The sequence below is a fragment of the Diospyros lotus genome, chromosome 5 (genome assembly GCF_014633365.1).
Source record: "Diospyros lotus cultivar Yz01 chromosome 5, ASM1463336v1, whole genome shotgun sequence".
NCBI classification, from domain to species: Eukaryota; Viridiplantae; Streptophyta; class Magnoliopsida; order Ericales; family Ebenaceae; genus Diospyros; species Diospyros lotus.
Genome location: NC_068342.1, coordinates 33221038 through 33247091, shown reverse-complemented (window position 1 = coordinate 33247091; position 26054 = coordinate 33221038). Strand labels below are relative to the sequence as shown.

Here is a 26054-nt window from a genome sequence, read left to right as displayed (position 1 = left end):
CTCAAATCTCCTCAAACTAACCAATTTTTGCTCAAAAATCATTTGGAATGGCTTTGGGTTGGGTTTTCATGGCTGTTTATAGAGTTTTTCAGCTAATCCCGTATTGCCACCTTGGGGTCATTAATGAGGCTTCATCATGGCTTTCACATGGCCAATAGTTTTATGCCACACACCCCGCCACCTATGAGCCTTGATTTACGAACCTCATCATGACTTCCAACGGTCCGTTTAGCCAATTTGTTTCTCTAGCAACCTCGTTACGAGTATTCAACAATTATACCTCAGCCTGAAGGATTGTACTATTATAATTTGGCTCGAGCCTTTGTGCTACCGCACCTTGACCTGACCGTTTCAAAGATTGCACTCCTGCCCTGGACTTTTTGAAGACTGCACTTTGACTCTAATTCAAAAATTGTACTTTTACTTAAGACTTTCATAATCCTTTGGGAAATATATTATTTCCTCAAATATATGATTTTATAAAATTCTAAGGTATTACATTCCATGTCCTAAACCATGCTCAAGCATGATTCATCAAAGTTGAAGGGAAGGATCGGCACATAATTTCATCTTCCCATCCATGTAGTACCATAAGGGACTCATAGTTTTGAATATGATTGTGTGGATCACCCTTTTCGGAGTATGCATTCATTTGGGGCATCTTGAACTTTTTCGATTAAGGCTTCTCCATGATAGTCGAGGTAAAAGGGATTCTCTTCCTAGAGTGGTCTTCTAGCGTGAGTAGAAACTTCTTCTTCTCTAAGACTTTTTCGATAATTCTTTCCAAATCCATCGTTTAATAAGCACTAGATGCCGATCGATCCTCAATTTCATTTATCTTTTTCACAAGGCCTATTGGTAGAGCTCGTTCCTCGTCAGTAGACGTATTTTCAACAGTCTTAAGGTATTTTCTTTTCTGAAGATCCCTTTGGGTGCCCTTGTTCTTTCTTGGTGTTCCCTTTCTTTATATATCCTATATTCGATAAGGAAAAAGGTTTCGTGCTCGAGTTCTTCGAAGACAAATGGGCTATGATTGAGTTTCTTGGGGTTCCGATGGTAGTTTCATGACTTCCTTCTTGTGCTTCTTGAAGAGAGATTGGGTCGGATGCAAACTTTTTTAGAGTCGATAGTAGTGTCATGTGCGAGGCTATATTTTGTAATAAGCTAGTAACTTTTCGCAGTGCCTGCATCCCTTCTCATGATGGCGCTGCAAGACTTCATACTCCGCCTGTGGTACCATGGAAAAAGTTTGTTTAGATAGGTCTATGAATTCTAAGGGGCTAGTTTCTTGTTAGCCTTAGGGGTAGACTTCCAATTGGCCTTGGGAAGAGGCCCTCGAAAATACTTGGGGGTGAATTCCAAACCGGTCCTAGAATGAGGCCCCCGGAGGTCCATAGGGATGAATTTCCAACTGGCCTTGTGAGTGGATTCCCAACTGTCCCTAGGAAGAGGTTCCTAGAGGTCATTAGGGGTGAATTCCCAACTGGTAATGGGAGAAGGCCCCTGGAGGTCTCTAGGATTGAATTCCTAGGTGGACTTGGGAAGAGGCCTCTAGAGGTCCATAAGGGTGAATTTCATACTGGCCCTAGGAGTGATTCCTAACCAGACTTGAGCAAAGGTTCCCAGAGGTCCCTAGGGGTGAATTCTAGTTGGCTTTGAAAAAAGGCCCCTGAAGGGCCTTGAGGTTGAAGATCTCAAGTGATGTGAAGCAGGTTATCAATGGCGATCTAGTGGGGCAGAGATACCATCTCGTGCCCCGAGTAAACACCTCATGGATGGACCCTCTTCTCCTTCTTGACTCTGTTGAATAGTGGTGCTTTTCGTTCAGGTCATTGTAGACTATTTCGTTGGCTTTTTGTACAGTTCTCATACACGATGCCAATTGTTGTTGCCAAAATATAATAATAAATTTATTTGATTGGAAACATCATCGTCTGGCCGCCTAAGTTTACAAGGAAAGAAACAGTCAGATGGCGGGTGTAGGTCCCCACGCATACTCCGATTCTTTAAGTCAAACAGTAAAGATATAAAAAATTATAAAGTAGAATTTCCACCAGTATAAGAGATGTACCTTTTTTGTAATTAGTTTACCTATTTATAGAGGGGTATTGAGTAATCTTAAGTAGTCCAGTATTATGATTCTTACAGATAACTCTCAATATTTCCTAATCTGTTAGGATTTGGATTCTAATAGATAACGTTTATCCCCACATTCCGTGATTCTTTTAGAATTAGAATTCTTTATGTATAATTGCATATCTTTTTCTTGAATATTTGGAGGAATTTTAGGATGTGAAGAGTTATCCTATTTTGCGCATTGCATGGGACCCTCCTTGCGTATTTGAGGAAATGTTTTGGTATCGATGCCTTGACTGGGGTCGCAACTGAGGCACGACGACCCTGTCCTCGACAAGCCCACGACTACATGGTAGGGTTGTGTGGGGACACCTTTGCTACCATGCAATTGAATTTGCGCAAGATAGCCCTCTTTACCCCATGGTTGGGCCGCGGGGGTTACGCACTTAACTGCATAGCTGAGCTGTGGGGTTGCTTTTCGCGAGGCCCTCTATAGCCTTCTTTGCGACTTGTGGGCTGTATTGGCCACTTGCCACAGATCTCTTGTGGCCTTCTATTACTGATCATCCCAGTTAAACTGTGTTGATCCATTTATTAATTTATTTTTCAGTCCTTTTTCTCATGATAGATCATTAGTAATGCGAAAAAGATTGCGAGTATTATTGGATATTTAATCAATAAATGATTCACTTTGGAAGGATGAGCTTGTGATTGTTTGAGAGTTAAAGTATTGTTAAATAGATTCTAAAACATAGGCCAGTTAAATAGATTCTCTTAAATCAAAGTTAATTGAAAAATATATTTACTCTGTTATTTTTAGGGGTGAGTAAAATTTTGGTTTAACCAAAATAACCAAACCAAATTGACTAAAATTGCATGTTTGATTTTGTTCAAGTTGAGGGTCTATTCGGTTCGATTTTCAAGTTTGGCAATTTTATTTATCTCTATTTAGTTTGGTTTTCGTGTTAAAAAAAATTGAAATAACTGAACAGACCAATTACTCGAGTAATCAAAAGATTACTCAATTAATATTGCATGTTAATCGAGCATGATATAATAATTACTTATGTAGTTTCATGAATTAATCGACTAATATTGCTCATTATTCAAGTAGTAATACCTCGAAAATCATCTCATTCTCTACTCTAAAGATTAATTGACTAATATTACTCATTCATTGAGTAATAACTAAATTACTAGCATACAATCACAATGATAGTTGATTAATAAATGGAGGGTTTTTCAATCCTTCCCTATTTCGAAAAATAATTGACTAATCATTTTTATTAGTCAAGTAATGTTTAGGACTACTTGTGCAACTTTATTGTTTACTTGAGTAATTAACAAATCTTATTCGAGTTATTGGAAAATTTATTGTCATAACTTTTTGATTTTGTCCGTCTTTTTTTTTTTTTTTTTTTAGTTTGTTCAATTTTTCAAGTTTTTTTTTTGGATTTTTTTTTTTCAATTTTGTTTGTCTTATTCGATTTCAATATTTTAGTTAATTGAAGTACAATACTTGTTAATTGTTAATCAACTAAATATTTCTTTACTTGATTAAAACGATAATTACTTTATTAAACTCATACATTAGTTGATTAATATTTAAGTCACAACATATCTTATTATCAACACATTCTATTAATGATATTATTATAATAATTTAAAGTTTGATAATTTTATATTAAATAATATTTTTATAAGATTATGAATAAATTTATTAATATATTTATAAATAAACCTATTCACGGACTTCTCACGAGCCAATAATTGAGCCTACTTATGAGTTTCTAAACAATCCACCTCGTGAGTCTATAATTGAGCATGTTTGCGAGCATATAATTAAGTCAACTCGTGAGTCTTTATTCAAGCCAACTTGGGAGCTATCAAACCAAACTTTATTGAAGTTAAGCTTGACTCGTTTATAAATCCAGATTTAAAGTTAAGTTCAAGTTTGACTTATTTACCTTGACAAATGAACTCGAAAAAGATTTTAATGAGTCGAGCATCGAGCCACTCGCAAATGGCTCAGCTCATTTACGACTTTATCCATAAAACAGATAGATAGCATTAATGGAACAACATATGCATTTATGTCATTTTCTCTAGTGTACTCACCTTTCTTGCTCAGCTTCACTTATTATACTCAATCTCCATGTTTCAAATTGATTGGTATAGTTTTGAAAAGTATTAAATAAGTTATTGTCTTTTAAAAAGGCATAAATTATAATTGTGTCCATCATGTTTATGACTGTATGGTTATTATTAATGTGTATATGGATTAAGATCCATTCTAGAAACTCTATGAAAGATAAATTCAAAAGTTAAAAATAAAAATACAAAGTTTAAAGCCGCACAAAAGGGCTTAGGAGACCTTTACGACAACCTCTAACAAAAAAAAGGGCCAGGAGTCTTTAGGGAAGTTCACAAGGTCTTCTAAAAATCCTCCCACAGGGTATTCTTATGACAAAGACGTAAAAACAATACGTTCGAAATCTTATTTAAAAATTTTTAATAAATGATGATTAATCCTAATTCCAAGATATTAGGGATTGTCATAATTTCTCATCAATTTATTCTATAAGATGATGATCTATCCTTCTAAGTCATTTTCTACCTATTTAACAACTCTGCAATTTGTTCTGATTTTGATGATTTTGCCCTGAGGTATCATAATATTTGCACAAGAAATAACTTATACCCTCATATATTTTTATTTCTTATAGAGTATTTGAAGTTTTGAGATATTTTTTTTTCAATAAATAAATTATATTATTTATTCAAACAACAATAATTATGATTTAAAATAAAGCGAACATTATTAACAGAATTAAAATGTGATTGGACGACGCTAAAGAGACATTTACCATAATGGCTAATATGATTTTGAATATGAAAATATAATTTATTTAAATATTTTTAAAGTATAACTATCAATTTAGTCTTAAATTTTAAAATATAATAATCAAATTAATCACACAACCGAACCAAAAATTTAAAAAAATACTCGAGTACTACTGGTAACATTGATGAAAATACTAAAAAGAAACCCATGATCGAACAGCAACGTGGAGAATTATTGTTCCCATCCAGTGAATAATAAAAGCAAATGGAAACAAAGGCGGCGACACGTAACCAAATCAACCAAATCCATGGAAACGGGTTCTGATCGAAGCATGTTAAACGGTCCTTGATATGTCTACAAAGATTGATACGGTGGACGCGCGTGCACCCAATCCCAATCCCAGCCAGTGAAGAAAAGCCCAATTCTCTCTCTCTCTGTGTCTCGCATCCTTTCAAACAGCTGCCGTTGTCGTTGCCCCTTTGCTTCTCCTCCACTCCCAAGCCCCTATCCCGGCTCACAGTTCTAATTCTCTAACCCTAGCGAAACATCGAGATCATTCTTCCCTTCAACTCTTTCCGAGGCCCAATAAGTTGAATCCACCGGCGAACATGGCGGCGACGGCGTCGTGGCAGCCTCAGGAGGAAGGGTTCAAGGAGATCTGCGGCTTGCTCGAGCAGCAGATTTCTCCGACTTCCGATAAGTCCCAGATTTGGAAGCAACTCCAGCACTACTCTCAGTTTCCCGATTTCAATAATTACCTCGCCTTCATACTCGCCCGCGCCGAGGTAGCTTTTTCACGAGTCCCTATTGTTTGGTTTTCGAGAAAATCAGCCTGTTTGTTACTTGATTATTGTTTTTGGGCCCGGGCTTCAGTGGGGTTATCATGGTCTTTCCTGTTTGATTAGGTTAGGTTAGGGTTTATCAGACAATTGATCGGGGAGCGGTTAATGCGTGGGTAATGTTTGTAGAATTGGTTACTGCACTGGGGGTTAAGTGGGTAATTTTTGCTCCTCATGTTGTCTATCTCTTCTTCATCTTCTTGTTATTTTGTTTTTTACTTTTTCTTCCCCGGTGTCTTGTGCTTTCTGCTTAATCAAACAACAAATAAAATGTTTGGACTTTTTCGGGTTGTGAATGACTTGCTCCACTTTTATCATGTTCAATCCATTAATTAAAGACCATTCTTATATTTTGTACGCACGTCTACATTTAATTTCTACTATGACATTTTGATGGTTCGTAAACGTTGTAGATTTTCTATATATATATATATATGTTTGTATATATCATGTAAATGTGCGTGCTCCCTGGTTCTAAACTAAGACAAGAATATTTCACCAAGTAGAAGCCTATTTGGAGCTGCACTAATTAAGAAATTAATTTAAATAGTTATCTTACGATTTTTAGTTTGAAGAATCATTCTGCATGTGGTGGCTTAAATCTGCACTAGGTTCCATCACATGCCTGAAGAAAAATTGGAGTTGCTGTAACTTTTCATAGTTCATTTTTGTGTTGGGATGTTGATGGCTGTTTTAAGGAATTATGGAATAATTTTCAAGCAACGGATTTCAAAAACTAAAAGTGAGTCGTACTCATGCAGCAGTGCGTTAGTCATAGAGTGCAGATTTTGGTTGTAATAGATAGTAATAGACAAGTGTGTATATTGTGATGCTAATGATTTGAGGAAGAAATACTTTGAAAAATAGAAGTTCTTTATTTTTTTAATTGAAAAGCATTTAGCTCATTAACCAAGTAACCATAGGTTGTCAAGGGAATAGGTGCTCCAAGAGCCAGTTCTCCTGTTAGCTAAAGAGAGAAAAGAAAGAAAGTTATCTTTTGCTTTTCATCTTACTTTTGATATTACTCAGAATACAGCTTTGTTCTTTGCTTTTGGTGCTCCTCAACTCATTTGATTGCCAATATTACTTCACAAGCAGATTGACTATTTTTACAATAATTGGAGACAGTCTATTAATAGTTTGTTGCAAAGGAACAGTTTGGTATTTGTAAAAAATTTCTTTGCACAAGTTTTGCTGTTGGTTATTTTGTTGTCTTCTAGTCATGCTGTCAATAAAACTCTTTTTAACACTTAATCAGGGCAAGCCAATGGAGGTTCGGCAGGCTGCTGGATTGCTATTGAAAAATAACCTTAGAACTGCTTTTAAGTCCATGGCTCCTCCATATCAGCAGTTTATAAAATCAGAATTGTTGCCTTGTATGGGAGCATCAGATAGGCACATAAGATCTACAGCTGGTACCATTATAAGTGCACTTGTTCAGATAAATGGGATTGTTGGATGGCCTGAACTGCTTAACACCCTTGTTAGGTTGCTGGATAGTAATGAATTGAATCACATGGAAGGTGCCATGGATGCATTGTCCAAGGTATGTCCTGCTGATTGTTCATTTCCCTCTCAAAATTTGATTTCCTTACTTCATTTTTGTAACAATCTATTACTGCAAGCAATTATTGTTGTAATGAGAATGCCCTGGTACCTGTACCTTTTTGATTTTTGTGAAAAGGGTCTTTTTCTGGGCTACCCTTGTTTGCATAATCCATTACTTAATTAGTTTACCTTGATGACACGAAATGCTTGTAATATGTAGGAAGGAAAATTATAGGAACCTCCCAAACTATCTTCTTGGATTGCTTAATGCTTTTATCCAAAAATACTACAATTACCTTTTTTGAATTATGTCAAACTACACATTTTATACTTATTCTAAAAGAAACTGTTAATGTGAAACTCACATGACTAGCGTAAAGTTTACAATGACAGAAATGACATCTATTGTTCTACAACAGTGACATACCAAGCCTTTATCCCACTATGTGGGGTTGACTGCATGAATTCTATCTTTTTGTTCATTTTTGTTTATGGCCTTATCTTTTGTAATAATTAAGATATCCATCAATCTAAGAAAATAAAATTTTAAAAGTGAAATTTCTAAAGATATGTTGTTAGAGTATTTCGAAGCTTTCCCTTTGATTCTCTCAACTCAAATGACTCACTCACACACTTAAGTACACACCAATATTCGAAACATACAAAACAGATAAAAACACAGCAAGAACACATAGAGATATCCTGGTTCGGTCTTGGAAACAAGACCTACATCTAGCACCTCTTTAATCCACTATCTTGAAACATCCATAGGATGATTACAACAAGAACTGGAATCCCCCTTGCCTATATAAACTGAAAGCTATTAGGATCCTAGAGAATACAAGCTATTCCCAGCCACTCCCTACCTCTCGCACTCAATCCCAAAATACAAGATAGAAACCGGAAACTATCCTTTCCGAAATAGGCACACTAAGCTTTGCTCTTACTCCTATCCCACGACCCCTATTTATAAGATATAGGGGCATGGGTTACAAGATATAATTGACTGCCTAATTGACCGAACTAACTTAATTGGTCAGTTGCCCCTTCTAGAAGAGAGATTAATTCTAACACTACAACAGAAATGAACCATGCAGCAATACAATAGTACTTGTTTACATTTAATCTAATCTAATATGACACAACAAATTCTCCAACCATTTGTACTTTGATTAGGCTTCATCTTCAACCCTAAATGACCTCCACTACCTAGCATCATCACTTTCCTCCTGGATCTATTTGAAGGATCCTCATGCAGTGCTTCAGCTTTGCTGTAGGTATTGGTTTTGTAGGAAATTCCGATCACGAGGCTCATGTTGTAAATCCTAAATACCTAAATTGGACAAGGTCAGATCAATTACTTTTAGGCTGGTTGTTTTCTACTATTGAGAAAGAAGTTTTGGCTCAAGTTATTCAGTGCGAATCATTTGTTGAAGTTTGGAGTGTTCTTGAAATTCTTTACTCACAATAGACAATTGTCAAATCTTTTCAATTGAAACTACTACTTAGATCTATAAGAAAGAATGATTTGTTGATAAATGATTATATTCTAAAAATCAAGACCTTAGGACATGCCCTAGCTGTAATTGGAGAACCTTTAAATGACAAAGAATTATTGATGGCAATTTTACACTAATTGGACAATGATTATGAAACAGTTGTAAGTAATGTTACATATCAAATGGTTGAAATCAACTTAGAAAAGGTTCAATACTTGTTACTTATGCATGAACATAGGCTTGCTGCCAAGGATATATCTAACTCCTCTATTTTTGGTCTTGAATTTGTAAATGTAAATTTAGCCTATCAATGGTCTAGAAATGAGACTGGATTGAGTAGAGGTGGTTCTCCAAATAGAGGAGGTTCCTTTAGAGGAGGACGAGGATGTGGCAGATCCTCAAGCAGGAGAATATATTGCCAATTGTGTGGGAAGCCTGGTCATTTTGCAGACAGGTGCTATCATAGATTTGATTGGAATTTCCAAAGAAGTTTCTCTCAAAATTTTGGTTCACAGTTTGGTAAAGGAGGAGGTATGCCGCAATCTGGTTCACATTCATTTATAGGTCATCCCATAGGTTCTAATGAAGCCTACTTGATTGAGTTAGGGTCTGATCCTAGAACTTACTATGGCTATTTGCCTCAACCTTTAGAAACTTCTCATTTTTTTTCTATCTCATCCTATCACAATGAACCTTCTTGCATTGTAGACTTCGGAGCTACCAACCTCATAACCTCCAACCTTAGCCATCTTTCTCTCCATTCTCCTTACAATGGTAGTGACAAGGTTGTAGTTGGCAACGGTAAGAAGCTTTCTATTTCTAATATTGGCCTTAGTTAGTTGTATACTTAAACTACTCCTAAATCTTTCATTTTTTACCTAATGTTCTTCATGTTCCTAACATGTAAAAGAACCTTATTAGTGTTTCTCAGCTTACTAAATATCACAATTTAATTGGTGAGCTTCACTCTGATTCTTGTTTTCTCAAGGACAAGGGATCAAAACTAGTGCTACTTCGAGGGATTCTTAAAGACGGTCTTTATTAGCTCACTCCAGCATTTTTGGTCATGTTGATTCCAGAGTTTTCTCTGTTGAGTCAAGAACACCAGTTGCTAGTTCTAGTTCTACCAATGCTGTTTCTTCAAATAAATGTAAAGGACGAGATTTGTCCTCTTTGTCTTGTTTGTCTTTTTTTCGTGTATCTTCAAATATTCATACAATTTATCAATAGTGGCATGCCAAGCTAGGGCATCCTTCATCTTGTGTACTTTAGTTGATATTGAATAAAGTTGGTGTTCCTTGTTCAAGTTTGAATATGTCATTTTGTGATTCTTATAAAATAGGTAAACTGCATCAACTTCCCTTTGCAAATTGTCAATTACTGCAAAGGCTCCCGTAGAGTTGGTCTATTCAGATTTATGGTGTCCTGCCCCAGTTCTTTCTACCAAGGGGTATAGGTATTACATAGTCTTTGTTGATGCTTGCACTAGATATACATGGTTATATCCATTAAAACAAAAATCTGATGCCTTAGTTGTTTTCAAAACCTTTCGTACATTTGCTGAGTTGCAATTCCAATTTCAACTCAAGGCTCTTCAAACTGACAATGGTGGTGAATTTTAGGCCTTTTTACCCTATCTTACCTCTTGTGGTATTCAACATCGGTTCACTTGCCCTCATACACACCAACAAAATGGTGTAGCAGAACGAGAACACAGACATATAGCATAAATGGGTCTTACTTTGCTAGTCCATGCTCATATGCCCTTGAAGTTTTGGGTAGAAGCATTTAAAACTGTTGTCTGCACCATAAATCTTTTACCAGAATCAACCCTAAAATTTAAGTCTCCATTTGAGGCTCTCTTCAACAAACAACCTAATTACATGCAATTGCAACCCTTTGGATGTGCTTGTTTTCCTTTTTTTTCGACCCTATAACAAGCATAAGTTTCAATTTCATTCTACCAAGTATATGTTTCTTGGTTATAGCCATGTTTAAGTTGGATATCAGTGCTTGCATCCTTCGGGAAGGGTATATGTGTCAAGACATGTTCAATTTAATGTAGATGAATTTCCTTTTCCTTATTTGTTTTCTAACTCATCCACTCATTCCCCTCAGTTAAGCTCCATTGGTTAGTCTACTTCTGTTCTTCATGCTATTGATTCTTTTCCTAGCGGTTCTTCCAACTCTCGGGTATCACAGTCCTCTTTCTCAACTCCTAATAATCTTTCACCTATTGGCTCTCCTCTACATGCAACTGGAGATTATTCTTTACTTAATTCTACTAATCATTTATCTCCTTTGCCAAAATCATCAAGGTCTAAAGCTGTTCCTGCCCCTTCAATTCATCCTATGATTACTAGATCTAAGTCTAAACATCTTGTTGTTTCCTCACCTCATGCCCTAGTAAGTTCTTCTGAACCTACTTCTGTTCAAGAGGCTTTCTTAGACTCTAAGTGGGTTAGTGCTATGAATGACGAGTACTCAGCGCTTCAAAGAAATAAAACACGGGCTCTGGTTCCGTTTTCATCTAAAATGAATTTGATTGACCGCAAGTGGGTATTTCGGATTAAATACAATCCTGATGGCTCTATTCTTAAGCATAAGACTCGATTAGTAGATAAGGGTTTCCTTCAAAATCCTGGAATTGATTATGCTGAGACATTTAGTCCTGTTATAAAGGCTCCTACCATCAAGGTTTTATTCTCCTTAGCTGTCTCTTGGTTGGGACATTCAACAAGTCTATGTTAATAATGCTTTCTTGAATGGTGATCTAATGAAACAATTTTTATGACTCAACTGGATGGATTTGTTAATCAAATTTTCCACACATGTATGTAGATTGAAAAAGTCCCTTTATGGGCTTAAACAAGCCCCTAGAGCTTGGTACACAAAGTTGAAGTTTGCCTTATAAGATTGTGACGCAGCGTGTAGCGCGAGTGTGAAGAAAACACACCAAAATAAACCCTTGAAAGAGCAAACTTCAATGGCCGAAACTTAGCTTTCAAGAAGACACAAAAACAAGACTGTTTTGTTAAGAAAACCCAAATAGGTTGCTGGAATTTGATTAAGAAAAACTTGATTACAAACTCTAGATCCTAAGCATATTTATAGTATTTGGCTAATCCAAATCCATCTAATATTTGTAAACAAAATCCAACTAAAATCCTAATAAAAATAAAATCTTAATCCAACATGAAGTAGAATCCTAAATCAAGTAGAAACATGAAATTGAATCCTAAATCAAGTAGAATTCTAAAACTTAAGAAGTATTAAAATATTGTTTCGGTGTTACTATTCCGGTGATACTGTTCCGGTTTGGTCGGGTCGGACTTGGGCCGGGTCTTGATTGGTGACCGCGTCATTCACCTTCACTTGAGAAAAAATTCGACCTCGAATTTTGATCATGTTTGGACAAATCCACATCCTATAAGTATGAAGAGAGATTAGCCACATTGAATGTTTGGAAATACCTATATGATTAGGCAAATCCACAACATAAGTATTATCATTTATCTTCTTTGTAATCCTGTAAGGATCGTACTTCTTTGGCTTGAGCTTGTTTTGTTGTCCTGCTGGAATCCGTTCCTTCTTCAAGAATATCATGACTTCATCTCCAATCTCTAATACCTTGTGTTTTCTATGCTTGTCAGCTATCGCCTTGTACTTCTTATTTGTGCAACCTTTGCTTGACACCTTTCTGAACTGTTTGAACTTTTTTGCTAAGGGAACATGAGCAAAGACATTCCTCCCCTTCTTAGCCATATTTGGGTTGGCATGGGTCCAACCATCGCCATGTTTGTTGCCATCTGCCTCCACTGTATTATTATTGTTAGATTGAGGACGTTGAACATTCCATCTTGAGTGTTTTTCTAATATGGTAAATTTTATCATAGGTCCTTCTCTTTTCATCAGTTTTCTTGATTTTGACTCCTCAATAGCTTTCGAATTCATCTGTAGATTTTTCTTGCCTGGAGAAGTATTCTTTTGCAACTGTTTCGAATAGAGGCTTATTCCATGACTACCAGTAGTCTCTCCATCACTTAAAATATTGATGCTTGAATCCTCCTGTCACGAACAGGGGCGAGGGGGTCTGTTATTTGAAGGGGTAATGTAGTAATAAGGGAAGTAGGCAGTTGGAGTTAGAAGTGTGTAGAAGCTGTGTAGAAGTGGTAGTTAACTGATTGTAATTCAAATGTTGGCGCCTCCTTGAGGAGGATATATAAGCCAACTCATTCTCCTTTAGCGGTATCTGAAAATACAAATTGAATCACATTTCCTTCACCTATTTCTCTCTCGGTTCTCTCTCCTTCTCTATTTCCCCCTCACTTTTCACTGCCTTCGGGTATTTCTTTCGCGTGCAATTCCGTCTGAATTGCAGTGGGAGCTATTGCCAGATCCGAGATCTGACAATTTGGTATTAGAGCACGTTCGTGGGCGATCGGGAGGGTTATGGCAGACGGCACTTAGATGAAGCATATGGAAGCGCAGCTCCAGCAGGTGACTGCGTCGGTGTCGGAGATGCAGAATCGGATGGACACGTTTGAAAGTTCGGTGGAAAGAAGGATCGATGGAGCGTTGAATGTATGGCGGGAGGAGAGTCGATCACAGACTGCTCGGTTGGAGGAGCAAATGAGAGAACAGAACCAAACTCTCCGGGATCACATGTATCAGTTTATGCTGATGTTGTCACGCCAAACTCAGGTACGAATCTCTCCGGAGTTCCCTCCGAGGGAACATTTGGAACCAATCCTGAACGATCTAGGGGGTAATGGCAGATCGGAGGGACCCGCGGAATTGGAAGCAGAGCAACCAATGATGGAGGAAATCGCGGGCGTCAGGAGATCAAGCGTAGCACAAGGATTGAACCAGAGCGGGACGTTGATGCCGCGTATGGAGATTCCTTTATTTGATGGCCAGAATCCGCGATGGTGGGTAAGGCGTTGTGAGAGAGTGTTTCGTCTCTACAACGTGGCCGAACAATAGAAGGTAACAACGACTGCAGCCTACCTTAATGATGTGGGGGATGCATGGTACCAGGGGTGGATGGGAGTGAGAGACGAGTGTTCTTGGGAAGAATTTGTGGAAGGGATGTGTGGAAGATTTGGGGAGAAAGGAATGTTAGACGTAGTAGAAGAATTTAATAAACTGAAACAAGGTGGATCGGTGCAAATCTACCAACAGAAGTTTGAGGAATTGAAGGCACTCATGTTAATTTCCAATCCCACACTCACCGAAGGTTACTTCGTGTCAAGCTTCATCAGCGGCTTGAGCGAGGAAATCCGCCCCATAGTGAAAATGTTCCAACCAAAAATGGTACAACAGGCTACTGAGTGTGCTAAGCTGCAAGAACTAGCAGTGGAGGCCATATTGAAGAAGCAGAGAGGGGTTAGTAGAGGTTGGCAAGTGCCTAATCAACAGATTAACAGGGGGTGGAACAAGGAAGGAGGAACAGGGGGATCCAATGGGAAGGCGCTAGCTCTACCAGCTCCATCCCCATCGTTTGGGAACAATTTGAGAGAACAGAGGAGGTTAGCTGGGCTCTGTTTCAGGTGTGGAGACAAATATACGCCAGGCCATCAATGCAAACGCCAATTGCTATTGCTAGAAGGTACAGAGGATGGGGAAGAAGAAGTTGAAGAAGCTAAGACCCAAGAGAACGAGGGAGACGAAGAGAAAATGGAGATTTCTCTCCATGCACTAAGGGGAGTATCCACAAGTAAAATCATAAAAGTAGATAGTAAGGCACAGAAGGATGACTTGTCTATACTCATTGACAGTGGAAGCACACATAGCTTATTGGATGAAAGGGTGGCTAAGAGGTTCCATTGTCGACTTACAGGGACTCTGCCATTGTCAGTTACGGTGGCTAACGGACATAAGGTGATCTGTAAGTCTGCTTGCATGGGTTTCTGTTGGCAGATGCAGGGGGAGGACTTCGAAGCTGACCTAAGACTTCTTCGGTTAGGGGGCTGTGATATGGTCTTAGGCGTGGATTGGATGAGGGAAGTAAGCCCCATTTGCTTTGATTTTAAGAAGATGGAAGTCACTTTCGACAAAGGAGGGAAATGAATGACTATCAGTGGCGGTGCAGAGGCGGGTACTTGTAAACTCATTTCAGGCAAACGACTACATAAGCTATTCAAGAGCAAGTGGACACAGGTGGCTCAATTGTTCTCAATACAAATAATCGAGCAGAGGAGGACGAGCTGGATTGTGGGGGAAAAATCAAACTGGACGCAACAAAACAGGGCTCTATTCCGTGGGAGGTAACTCAACTGGACTTACTTGATGAACTCTTAGATGAATTTAAGGATTTGTTTGAGGAACCGAAAGCTCTACCCCCTCCTAGACCATTTGACCATACCCTAACCCTCAAACCCAATTCAGAACCGGTTAACATTCGTCCCTACCGGTATCCCCCAAAACAAAAGGCTGAGATCGAACGCATGATCAAAGAAATGCTTCAGCAATCAGTCATTCGACCCAGCCTTAGCCCATATCCCTCTCCTCTTCTTTTAGTCAAGAAGAAGGACGACAGTTGGCGGTTTTGCATAGACTACCGCCAACTCAACTCCCTTACCATAAAAAATAAGTTCCCCATCCCTATCATAGAGGACCTACTAGACGAGCTACATGGAGCCAAAGTTTTCTCCAAACTTGACCTCTGCTCCAGATATCCCCAAATCCGTATGAATCCCCAAGATATCCACAAAATAGCCTTTAGGACCCACCAAGGACACTACGAATTCCTTGTTATGCCTTTCGGTTTAACCAACGCACCAGCAATTTTTCAAGCCCTCATGAACCAGATTTTTGAACCTTATCTCCGCCAATTTATTCTGATTTTCTTTGATGATATCCTAATTTACAGTCCCAGCTTCCCAAAACACATAGAGCATTTACGGTTAACCTTGCAAATCCTTAGATTCAATAAGTTGTTCATCAAGAAGTCCAAATGTGCCTTCGCACAAACCCAAGTGGAATATTTGGGCCATGTTATATCGGAGAAGGGGGTGAGCACTGACCCCCAAAAGATTGCTGCTATGAATGGCTGGCCACGGCCGACCATCGTGAAGAGTTTGCGGGGATTCTTGGGTCTCATGGGTTATTACAGGCGGTTTGTTAAAAATTACAGCATCATCAGCAAGCCACTCACGGTGTTGCTCAAAAAAGATGGATTTCATTGGGATGAAGCAGCTGAAAATGCCTTTGATCTACTGAAGACGGCTATGTGTGAGGTCCCTACATTGACCCTTCCCGATTTTAATCAACCGTTTGTTCTGGAAATCGATGCCAGCAACAATGGAGTGGGAGCAGTGTTGGCTCAGGGAGGGAGGCCTATAGCTTTCATCAGCTAGGCTTTAGCCCCAAAGCACCTCGGTCTTAGTGTGTATGAGAAGGAACTCTTGGCAGTATTGATAGCTGTCGACAAATGGCGGCATTACTTAGAAGGGAGTAAGATAGTGATTCGCACTGACCATGAAAGCTTGAAATTCCTATTGTAACAGAAGTTACACACACACCTCCAACGGAAAGGTATGTCTAAACTAATGGGGCTTGATTACACTATTCAATATAGGAAAGGACACGAGAACAAGGCAGCTGATGCCCTTTCTCGCTGTATGGAGGAAGGAATAGTGGCAGCCATGACTTCTGTCATACTAGAATGGCACCTTGAGGTTGCAGCCAGCTACGCGCACACAGAGTGGACTAGGGATCTAATGGAGCAACTAACATTAGACCCCACGAGCAAACCGGGTTATTCGCTAAGGAATGGGCTGTTACGCTACAAAGAGAAGCTGGTGATCGGGGATGATGAGCTGCTACGAAGGAAGATCCTAACAGCTTTGCACGACTCACCTGTAGGAGGTCATTCGGGGGTCCAAAGCACATATAACCGAGTACAACAATTGTTCTATTGGCCGGGGTTGAAGAAGGCCGAGCAGAGTTATATTAGGAATTGTGACATTTGTAGCCGCTGTAAACATGAGAACATTCACCCACCAGGGCTGCTGCAACCATTGCCTCAACCAGAGCAAGCTTGGGTTAGCATCAGTATGGACTTCGTAGAAGGATTACCCAAGTCAGAAGGTAAAGACTGCATACTGGTAATCGTGGACAGACTCACCAAATATAGCCCTAAGTCTCGCTCACCCCTTCACAGTCCAGGAAGTGGTGCGAGTGTTCTTGGATCAGGTTGGAAAATTACACGGCTTGCCTCGCGTCAGTGTCTCTGATCGCGACAAAGTCTTGACTAGCCCCCTATGGAAGGAGTTGATGAAATCTCTAGGGACCAAGCTCCACATGTCCTCGGCCTATCATTCGGAAACGGATGGACGGACGAAACGTGTCAATCAATGCCTGGAGACCTACCTTAGGTGCGTGTGCTTGGTGTAGGCTGTCGGGTGGCACAGGTGGCTGCCCTTGGCCCAATGGTGGTACAACACCAACTACCACTCGTCCTTGAAAATGACCCCGTTTGAGGCTTTATTTGGCTACAAACCACCACTGCTTCCGGTTAGTGGTGGACCTAACTTAGTAGCCACAGTGGATGATTATCTCACTCAGCGGCAACAAGTGATGTAGACTTTAAAACGGGAATGGGCGAACGCCCAAAATTGCATGAAGCAATATGGTGACAAAAAACGAAGTGACCGAAGCTTTTCAGTTGGGGACTGAGTCTATCTTAAACTGCAGCATGCTCAATTGAAGACTCTTGCACCGGCGGCCATCTCTAAACTTAGTCCTAAATTCTATGGGCCGTATGAAGTGTTAGCTCGGGTGGGCAAAACGGCCTACCGCTTACAACTCCCAGCAGCGACTTCTATTCATCTTGTTTTCCACGTCTCTCTCCTCAAACCATCTCTCCCTCCGGCTGTTCCAGCATCACAACAGCCAGCTGAACCTATCGCCATCGTGGACAAATGCGTGATTTACAGACGAAATCTTCTCCTCACCCAGGTGCTCGTCCGTTGGACCAACCTCCATCCGGAAAACAACACCTGGGGAGTATCTCCTAGACCTACTCCAGCAATTTCCAAGGGCAATCGGCCTCCTCTAAACCTCTTCTTGAGGACAAGAAGAAACTGAAAGGGAGGGGAATTGTCACGGACAGGGGCGAGGGGGTCTGTTATTCGAAGGGGTAATGTAGTAATAAGGGAAGTAGGCGGTTGGAGTTAGAAGTGTGTAGAAGCTATGTAGAAGTGGTAGTTAGCTGATTGTAATTCAAATGTTGGCGCCTCCTTGAGGAGGATATATAAGCCAACTCATTCTCCTTTAGCGGTATCTGAAAATACAAATTGAATCACATTTCCTTCACCTATTTCTCTCCGTTCTCTCTCCTTCTCTATTTCCCCCCCACTTTTCACTGCCTTCGGGTATTTCTTTTGTGCGCAATTCTGTCTGAATTGTAGCGGGAGCTATTGCCAGATCCGAGATCTGACATCTCCTTTGGTCTAAGCACTTGATCAGCTATAGCAGCAGCTGCTACAACATTCTTAGTTTTAGAATCTAATTTCAAATTAATACCGAAAGTAGTTACACTATCCGAGTTAACTAGCCTGGGAGATCCAACACCTCTATCCACAAAGAGACCCCTGTGACCATCTTGCTTTTGTAATCGCAAAGGTGAATATGTTCCTATTGCCTTCGATTCAACCATGCCAGAACTTGAATAAACTGTAGAAGAATTTGTTACCATGGCCTCTATCTCCTTTATAGTCATAAGCCGATCAGAAGAAACGCCACCATCATTGGGTTGCGAAGCAATGCCTGAGCTCTCGGGACTGGAAAATACCCCAGTATGAGTCAATAACTTTAGAGTTTCTATCATGTTAGCAGCATAAATCAGACCTGAGTTTGTAGACGTTGAGGTTGCTGGGACAACATAATCTTCGAAATCGAGCTCCAAACTTATCGAAAAGTAGTTTATACTCATCGTTTCCCCAATGGTTGTGTAGCTGCGCATTCCTCCTAACCCCTTTACAACTAGGGTTGGCTATCATACGACCAAGATCATTCTCATCGTCGCTATCATCCATCATTGGTCTTCTGGGATTAATGAGGACAGGACTAATGGCTGGTCTTCCCGGTTTAACGTAGCCGGCTTGATTCACGCCATTAATCTGTTTCCGATTATCCTTAAGTCGTTGTAAAATGTCCAATTGGTTGCGGATTTGCTCCAATTGCTGCTCCATTGTACGAGTTGTTTCCCGTTGTTCTTCGATTGCTCTCCAAACCGCGGGCAACCTCCAATCACCGTCACGTGGCTGGTTGCTACCGTTACCTTTAAGATTGGCCATCTGATTGGTTGATGAACTGCTCTGATACCACCTGACGCAGCGTGTAGCACGAGTGTGAAGAAAATACACCAAAATAAACTCTTGAAAGAGCAAACTTCAATGGCCGAAACTTAGCTTTCAAGAAGACGCAAAAACAAGATTGTTTTGCTAAGAAAACCCAAATAGGTTACTGAAATTTGATTAAGAAAAACTTGATTACAAACTCTAGATCCTAAGCATATTTATAGTATTTGGCTAATCTAAATCCATCTAATCTTTGTAAACAAAATCCAACTAAAATCCTAATCCAACAAGGCGATCGTCGCACACATACTATAAAAACAGGGCGGTCGTCGCACACACCTATATATATATATAGATATACACACACACACATACATATACACAACAAACATCAAACACACACACACACAACACACAAATACATATACACAACAAACATCACATACCTTTGAGACCTGGCTGCAGCGGAGAACAACGGAGGGAGGGGGTTGGTCTGTGAGAGAGAGAGAAGGAGAGAGACAGGCTGTGAGTGTCTGTGAGAGAGATAAGATAGAGGGTAGTGGAATCCACCTTTGAGATTAGTTCCTTTCAGTATATGCTTCATAGCAGTCGCCTTATGGTATTGCTTCCCGATTTGCGATCGACTACTTTGAATCCGCCTCTTATGTTGATCGACTCTGATGCAGTCGATACAATTTGCCGGATTCAAGTCGAAAATCACTTGACCTTGCTTTGCACGTCAATTCCGAGCAAGAATTACCGAAATTTGTTGTCGAGAGTCAACCTCTTGCTTTGCTTCCAAGTTTTGCACAGAAAGTTATTGAAATCGCCTTATTGAATCGCACTCGTTGTTTTGTTCGTTGGCAATCACTTGGCTCCCTCTCAATTCCAATTGAGATCGCCCGCCTTGTAGCTTCCAAAGTCACCGGAATTCTATCATTGAAACTGTCTCTATAAACAGCCTACCACAGTCATGATCAACCAGCTCTACTTTGCCTTCCTTGTTGACTACAACAACTTGGAAAACAACAGCAAATCAACCTGCTGCTCCGCCTTCAACAATCAAACCTTCTGTTTTTCCTCCACAATTTGAAGCGAGAGTACTGCGTTGGAAATTAACCACGCCAAGAAGCAATAGCCTAGAGCCGATTGGAATTCACCTGGCTAGATTGCCGCCAAAATCCACCTTCCAAACTCCGAACCTAATTGCTATGATAGCCGATACCTTTAGAATCAGATCAGATTCATCGGAAACGATCGTCTGTCAATAACCAGGAATCATTGTCTGAATTTGCTTCCAATGATCGATTTGCTCTGCTTGGAATATGGCTTTGATTCCTTCAAAATTGAATTGAAACAACTATTGAAATTTCTGAACTCACGATTGAGGATTGATTGCTCTGATACCAAATTGTCATGTACTTAGGATTTAGCCTAGGGTTTGGATTGGAATTCGGAAGAATTCGAGGGAATTAAGACCAAGAATAGAAGGATTGGGGGGAGAATTGGATAGAAATGGGGGAGATAATAGATAGAAATGAGGGAGAGTTGCAGACAGGATAGAGAAAGGGAGAGATTAGAGAGAAACCAGAGAGAAACGAGAGGGAATTTGAGAGAGAATTGATGAGAGGGAAAACTACATTCAATTATCATTCAAAACATATCCTACCAACAGACTTCAGTAGCTTTATGTAGCTATTCCATAGAAAATAACAAACTAGCAAAAAAATACAAATAGAAGAAAATACAAGTAAAATGTAAAATAGGCTAATTATTGTTTTAGCCCTAGTAAATCCCTTGGGTCGTGACAAGAAGCAACACAACTAGAAACTAGAAATGGGGAGAGCCTCAAGCAACTAGAGTTAGATTTGAATACTCGAGATCTAGATGCAACTAGAGATGGCAAGATCGGAATCGCAGGCAAGAGTCGCATGTGTTAGATTTGAGAACTCTTAAGTTCAGAACTTGACTCAAGGAAGATTTGCACACAAATGCGTTGGAGCTGAGTTACATTAGATTTGAGTCATCTATAAGTTGCGATGAATATGGGAAGTTATATCTAGAACACATTATGAACAAACATGATTGCAAACATAGATGTAGAAATGAACATGAGTGCAAGATTAAAGAGGGGACATGATCGTGAGGTGTTGTTGGAGCTGGGAAGAGGTGCAACCAGAGAGGGATGCATGACCAGTGGCTGATGACTACAAATTTTGTATTGTGAATAGGTTCAAGTTTTCTGTATTAGGAATTGGGTTAGGGTTTTTGATTAAGAAATGGATAAATTATACTCAACACCGTCAAGTTTGGTAAAAAGATAAACACCCTTGACATTTGAGAAATGACATAGACCTCCCTTGACTTTACATCTCTAGCACTTTTTCCCCTATTTTTACTTTACATATGTTAAAAATTTTAATATGACGAAAATACCCTAACTTTTTCTCTTCCTTCCCTATCTTTTCCTTTCCCTCCCCCACACACACACAAAAAAAAAAAAAAAAAAAAAAACTCCAATAGGCTTATGGTTTAGCCATTGCTAAACCAGAGAGAGATTGACAAACTACCAAATTTTGGCCAGTTCACTAGACAAAGGAGGAGGATAAAGGGAGACAGAGGGAATTTGAGGGTATTTTCAGCAGATTAACAATTTTAACAACAATAGAGGGGAAAGTGTAGCTAGAGTGTAAAGTTAGGGAAGGTCACTATCATTTCTCTAATGTCAGCGGTGTATGTTTTTTTGCCAAACATCAGGGTGCTGAGTGTAATTTGCCCTTAAAAATAGGGTTGCGCTCTTATACCATGTAGAAAGGTGTTAGTCAGTCTGACTATACGCTACTGAGTTTATTATATCTATACAAAGTCAAAGAATATACATAAATTTACATTTACATTAATCATGCTAGTATAGCTATGTGCTATACTAATACAGCTATGTATTAACATTTAGGTGTGTGTGTGTGCATGTATAAAATGCAGAAAAGCCTTAAACTTCTGTTATTTGGTGTTTACTTATTTGGCAAATAGGCATATTCAAGGGATTTTCAAGGATAATTCCTTTCAAGGGATCAGACTGAAGCTGAGCAAGCAGCTAGATATTTTCCAAATCTGTCATGTAAAATAAATTAAGAAAAGCAAGTTGTTACAGTGTAAGTTTCACTATCTTATTGTGTTAAAGCCTAATCGATCTAAGGGAGACCAATCTTACCCAGGGAAAATTTTGTATATTGTGGCAATAATTTACTTGTGAGTTGGTTTTTTGTATTACAAGAAGTTGAAGGCATGATCTTGATGCATTTGAAAGAAAATTTGGTGAAAAGTTGTAGTATACCGTACCTTCTTGCCAATTACTGTACCTTCTTTTGAAAAGTATGCTTTGGTTTTAGGATGAAATTTGGTAGAGAAAAGGTGGAGGGGTATTGCATATAGTAATTAGCAACAGTGGTAATGACAATTTAAGGTGCCATGAAACAGAGTCTAGTCTTTTGACAGGCTATACTGCTTCTCTTTTTCTTCACTTCTTCTTTAACACATTTATGGTTTGGTGTAGTGCAGATTTGTGAGGATGTTCCCCAAGTGCTCGATTCTGATTTGCCTGTATCAACTGAACGGCCAATCAATGTATTCCTTCCTAGATTCTTGCAGGTGAGGAATTGGTTCTTCTGCCAAAGTCGTGTGGTGATACTTGTTATAGGATGTGAACTACTAACTTAGCTCCATTCTTTCTTTATTTCTTTTTTTTTTTTTTTTGGTATTTTGATATGTTTTTGCCCCAAACAGTTTTTTCAGTCACAGCATGCCTCACTCAGAAAACTTGCGTTGGCCTCTGTAAATCAATTCATTATGTTGTTGCCCCAAGTGAGTTACCTTTTTCAATTTAATTTATGTATTTGTTATTGTTTTGTGTTCTGTGTTTCATGAGAAATAATCCAACTGGCCCTTGATGGTTTGATGCCTGCATGTAGGTTTTATACATGTCCATGGATACTTATCTACAAGGTTTATTCGTTCTTGCAAATGATCCTGTGGCAGATATTCGGAAGTTGGTAAGTAATTTTTGCAAGTGGCATGACCCGTAATATTTCTTGCTGCTGTTTTTATTACTGCTTTCTATAATTGAAGCCTTCCTTTTGTGTGTTATGTTGCATACTGTTTGAAGGTCTTGTTTTTCTTTCTTTCTTTCTTCTTGTGCCACTTGCAAACTATTTGTAATGCTGGCTTTGTCATGCAACAATTGATTGATGCATTTGCTCGGCAAGGTTTTGGTCCCTTCTTATTGTTTGCCTATCTGCTTGTATGATCCTTACAGTGATAAAATTAGTTGAGACATGTACACTGTTTAATGGAAGAAATAAAGAAAAGTTTTAATATTTATTGAGCCCTTTTGGTATTTATTCTTTGGTTATCATGTCTGAAAAATTGATATATCAGTATCGGAATTATTGCACACTCTTGAATTTTAACTGTCCCTCCGATGCTTCCGTTATTAGGGGGAAGGGGGATGATGGATGGTGGGATGTTTGGGGTCTAGGCATTGGTATTTGTTATTAAAATATTAGCTTTTTCCCCCTTCATATTGTCCATATAAACACCTGAATTGATTTGTGTAGTGCTGTAGTGCTTCTCTTGAGAGAAATGTTATGCTTCTGCTCAAGAATGGTTGTTTAGTTTGCAATTTGGGATGGTTATTGTTGTTTTGTTTTTCAGTTTTGTTTGGCATTCATCTATCTCTTGCTTTCATGTTTGTTAAATAGGTCTGCGGGGCATTTGTTCAGTTAATTGAAGTTCGTCCGTCTGTCTTGGAGGTATTCGTTTCTATTTTGAATAATCTTTTTATGCTGTAGTACCCTTTCTAATATTTTTAATGTTCTTTCATTTCAAATTTTTTTTTTTGTGTGTGTGGATGCTCAACTACTTTTCATAGCTCACTGGTTTCTAAGGAAAAATTTGAATGAATATGAGTCACTTATTTAATTTTACCTCTTACTACGTTACACTATGTGCTTTAAAGTTTAAACTATTTCTTTGCTTCCTGTTTGTTGTTGGTGATGTGATAATTATGCTATATGCAGCCACATCTAAGGAATGTAATTGAATACATGTTGCAAGTCAACAAAGATCATGATGATGAAGTTGCCCTTGAAGCTTGTGAATTTTGGTAATTCTTCCCTTTGTGCTATATTTTTTAGGTTAATACTGTACAAATAAGATAGTTTTGTAAAGTTATACTAAGAATGATGTTGGCAGATCTGAATCTTCTCACTTTGAAATATAGAAGTTTTATTTATCCATATTAAAAAGAGTAACTTATGTTTTCGAAATACGATTGGCACGTAATTTGGTAGGCAATTTTGTATAAAAATTTGGAAAATAGAATTTTTAACAGGAAATACATGGTCTCATTATGATTTGTATGGACTCATCTAGGCACTCATGTTTACTTTGTAGCCTGTTAGCAGCTAGCTGGCAGTATACTCATTTTTACATGGTCATTTTGTTTTTAATTGCATTTAATATAAAGTGAGATAAGATAAATTGCTGGTTAATTTTGATAAAGATGGTAGTTACCTATTGTTGAATCTAGGACCGATTATCACACAAGAAACCCGATAGGAACAGAAATAGACTAACAGATATTAGAGTAAATCAAAAACAATAACTGAAAGTAAAGAGGCAAGAACTTATCCTGGTTCAGGCATAAAATTCTCTATATCTAGACTGCTGATGCTTGATAGAATCCACTAGAAAGCAATAGGATATAGCACTCCCTCTTGCACACTCTTGGCTATGAGCAGTTGCCCTCCCTTTTGAGAATATGAGGACCGAGCGAAGCTCTCTCTCAATTCTCTCTAGAGCCCGTGCAAGATAAAAACAGAATGAATGAATGCTGAATACCCTATCTGAGAACCTATCCGCCTCTATTTATAAGAGATAGAGGTGGTTACAAACAAGGACTAAAATGCAATTAAAGAAATAACAGGGACTACCGCTATTAACTTTTAGAAGTTAGTTTTTGTTACATTTTAAACACATAAAATATAAACATACAAAATTATTCCCAACTACATTCTATGGCCCTCTCTCGAGACTAGAATGCTTAACTAATGCAAATTCTAACAAATTTCTCCACCATTTGCATAGTTGAGCCTTCAATCTTCGATCTTCCAGGTTCTGCTTTTGCTTTCTTTCTATCATCTTCTGGCTTCCTTCTAAGCTTGATTGCTTAGACTTCCTCAAGCTATGTTGAGTAGCTTCATACAGTGCTTCATCTTGGTAGCTGAAATGGCCTTGGTGAACATGTTCACTGCACTGTCTTCTCTTGCCACTTTTTCTATCTTCAGCTCTTTTTTGTCAAGAATCTCCCTGATGAAATGCAGACACACATCAATGTGTTTTGTGCGTTCATGGTGTGCCTAATTTCTTGCTAGGTGAATTGCGCTTTGGTTGTCACATTTTAGGGTTGTATCTACCTCCCTCCCTAGCAATTCTCCTAGAAGCCCCTTTAATCACATAGCCTCCTTTATTGCCTCTGTTATGGCAATATATTCTGCCTCAGTGGTTGATAAGGCTATAAACATGTTGTAAACTTGCCTTCCAACTCATTGTGGCATCCAAAATCTTAAAGACATAACCTATGGTTGATCTTTGTCATGACCCAAGTGTCACAAGCCTAATGGCTTAAGTGTAATAAACTATAGATGCATAGCTATAAGAGGTAATAGCAGAATGTAATAACAGATTGCATGTGTGGGGCGGTTCTGCCTAAGCCACTTGTAGGAATCGGTTGTAATAATAACCAGTTGGGCGAGCCTATAAAAGGGCATTGTATGTTAGGATGGGATCTATCAATGAATACATTCGGATCTTTCCCTCTCTAATTTCTCTCTTTTTCTCTCTCCCTCTTCTTAATTCAAATCCTCCCTCCCTTTCTCTTTCT

At 38.9% G+C, this 26054-nt stretch overlaps 1 protein-coding gene across 1 annotated transcript in view; it reads left to right on the top strand.

The window, feature by feature from the left end:
* Nucleotides 1-5317: 5317 nt before the first annotated feature.
* Nucleotides 5318-26054, top strand: part of LOC127801452 (transportin-1) — an 82487-nt gene continuing 61750 nt past the window's right edge. The window contains exons 1-7 of the mRNA XM_052336629.1: nucleotides 5318-5706; nucleotides 7019-7306; nucleotides 22673-22762; nucleotides 22898-22975; nucleotides 23083-23163; nucleotides 23872-23922; nucleotides 24190-24275. Of these exons, the coding sequence (XP_052192589.1) occupies nucleotides 5530-5706; nucleotides 7019-7306; nucleotides 22673-22762; nucleotides 22898-22975; nucleotides 23083-23163; nucleotides 23872-23922; nucleotides 24190-24275 (851 nt within the window). The 5' untranslated portion in view covers nucleotides 5318-5529. The remainder of the gene's footprint in view (nucleotides 5707-7018; nucleotides 7307-22672; nucleotides 22763-22897; nucleotides 22976-23082; nucleotides 23164-23871; nucleotides 23923-24189; nucleotides 24276-26054) is intronic.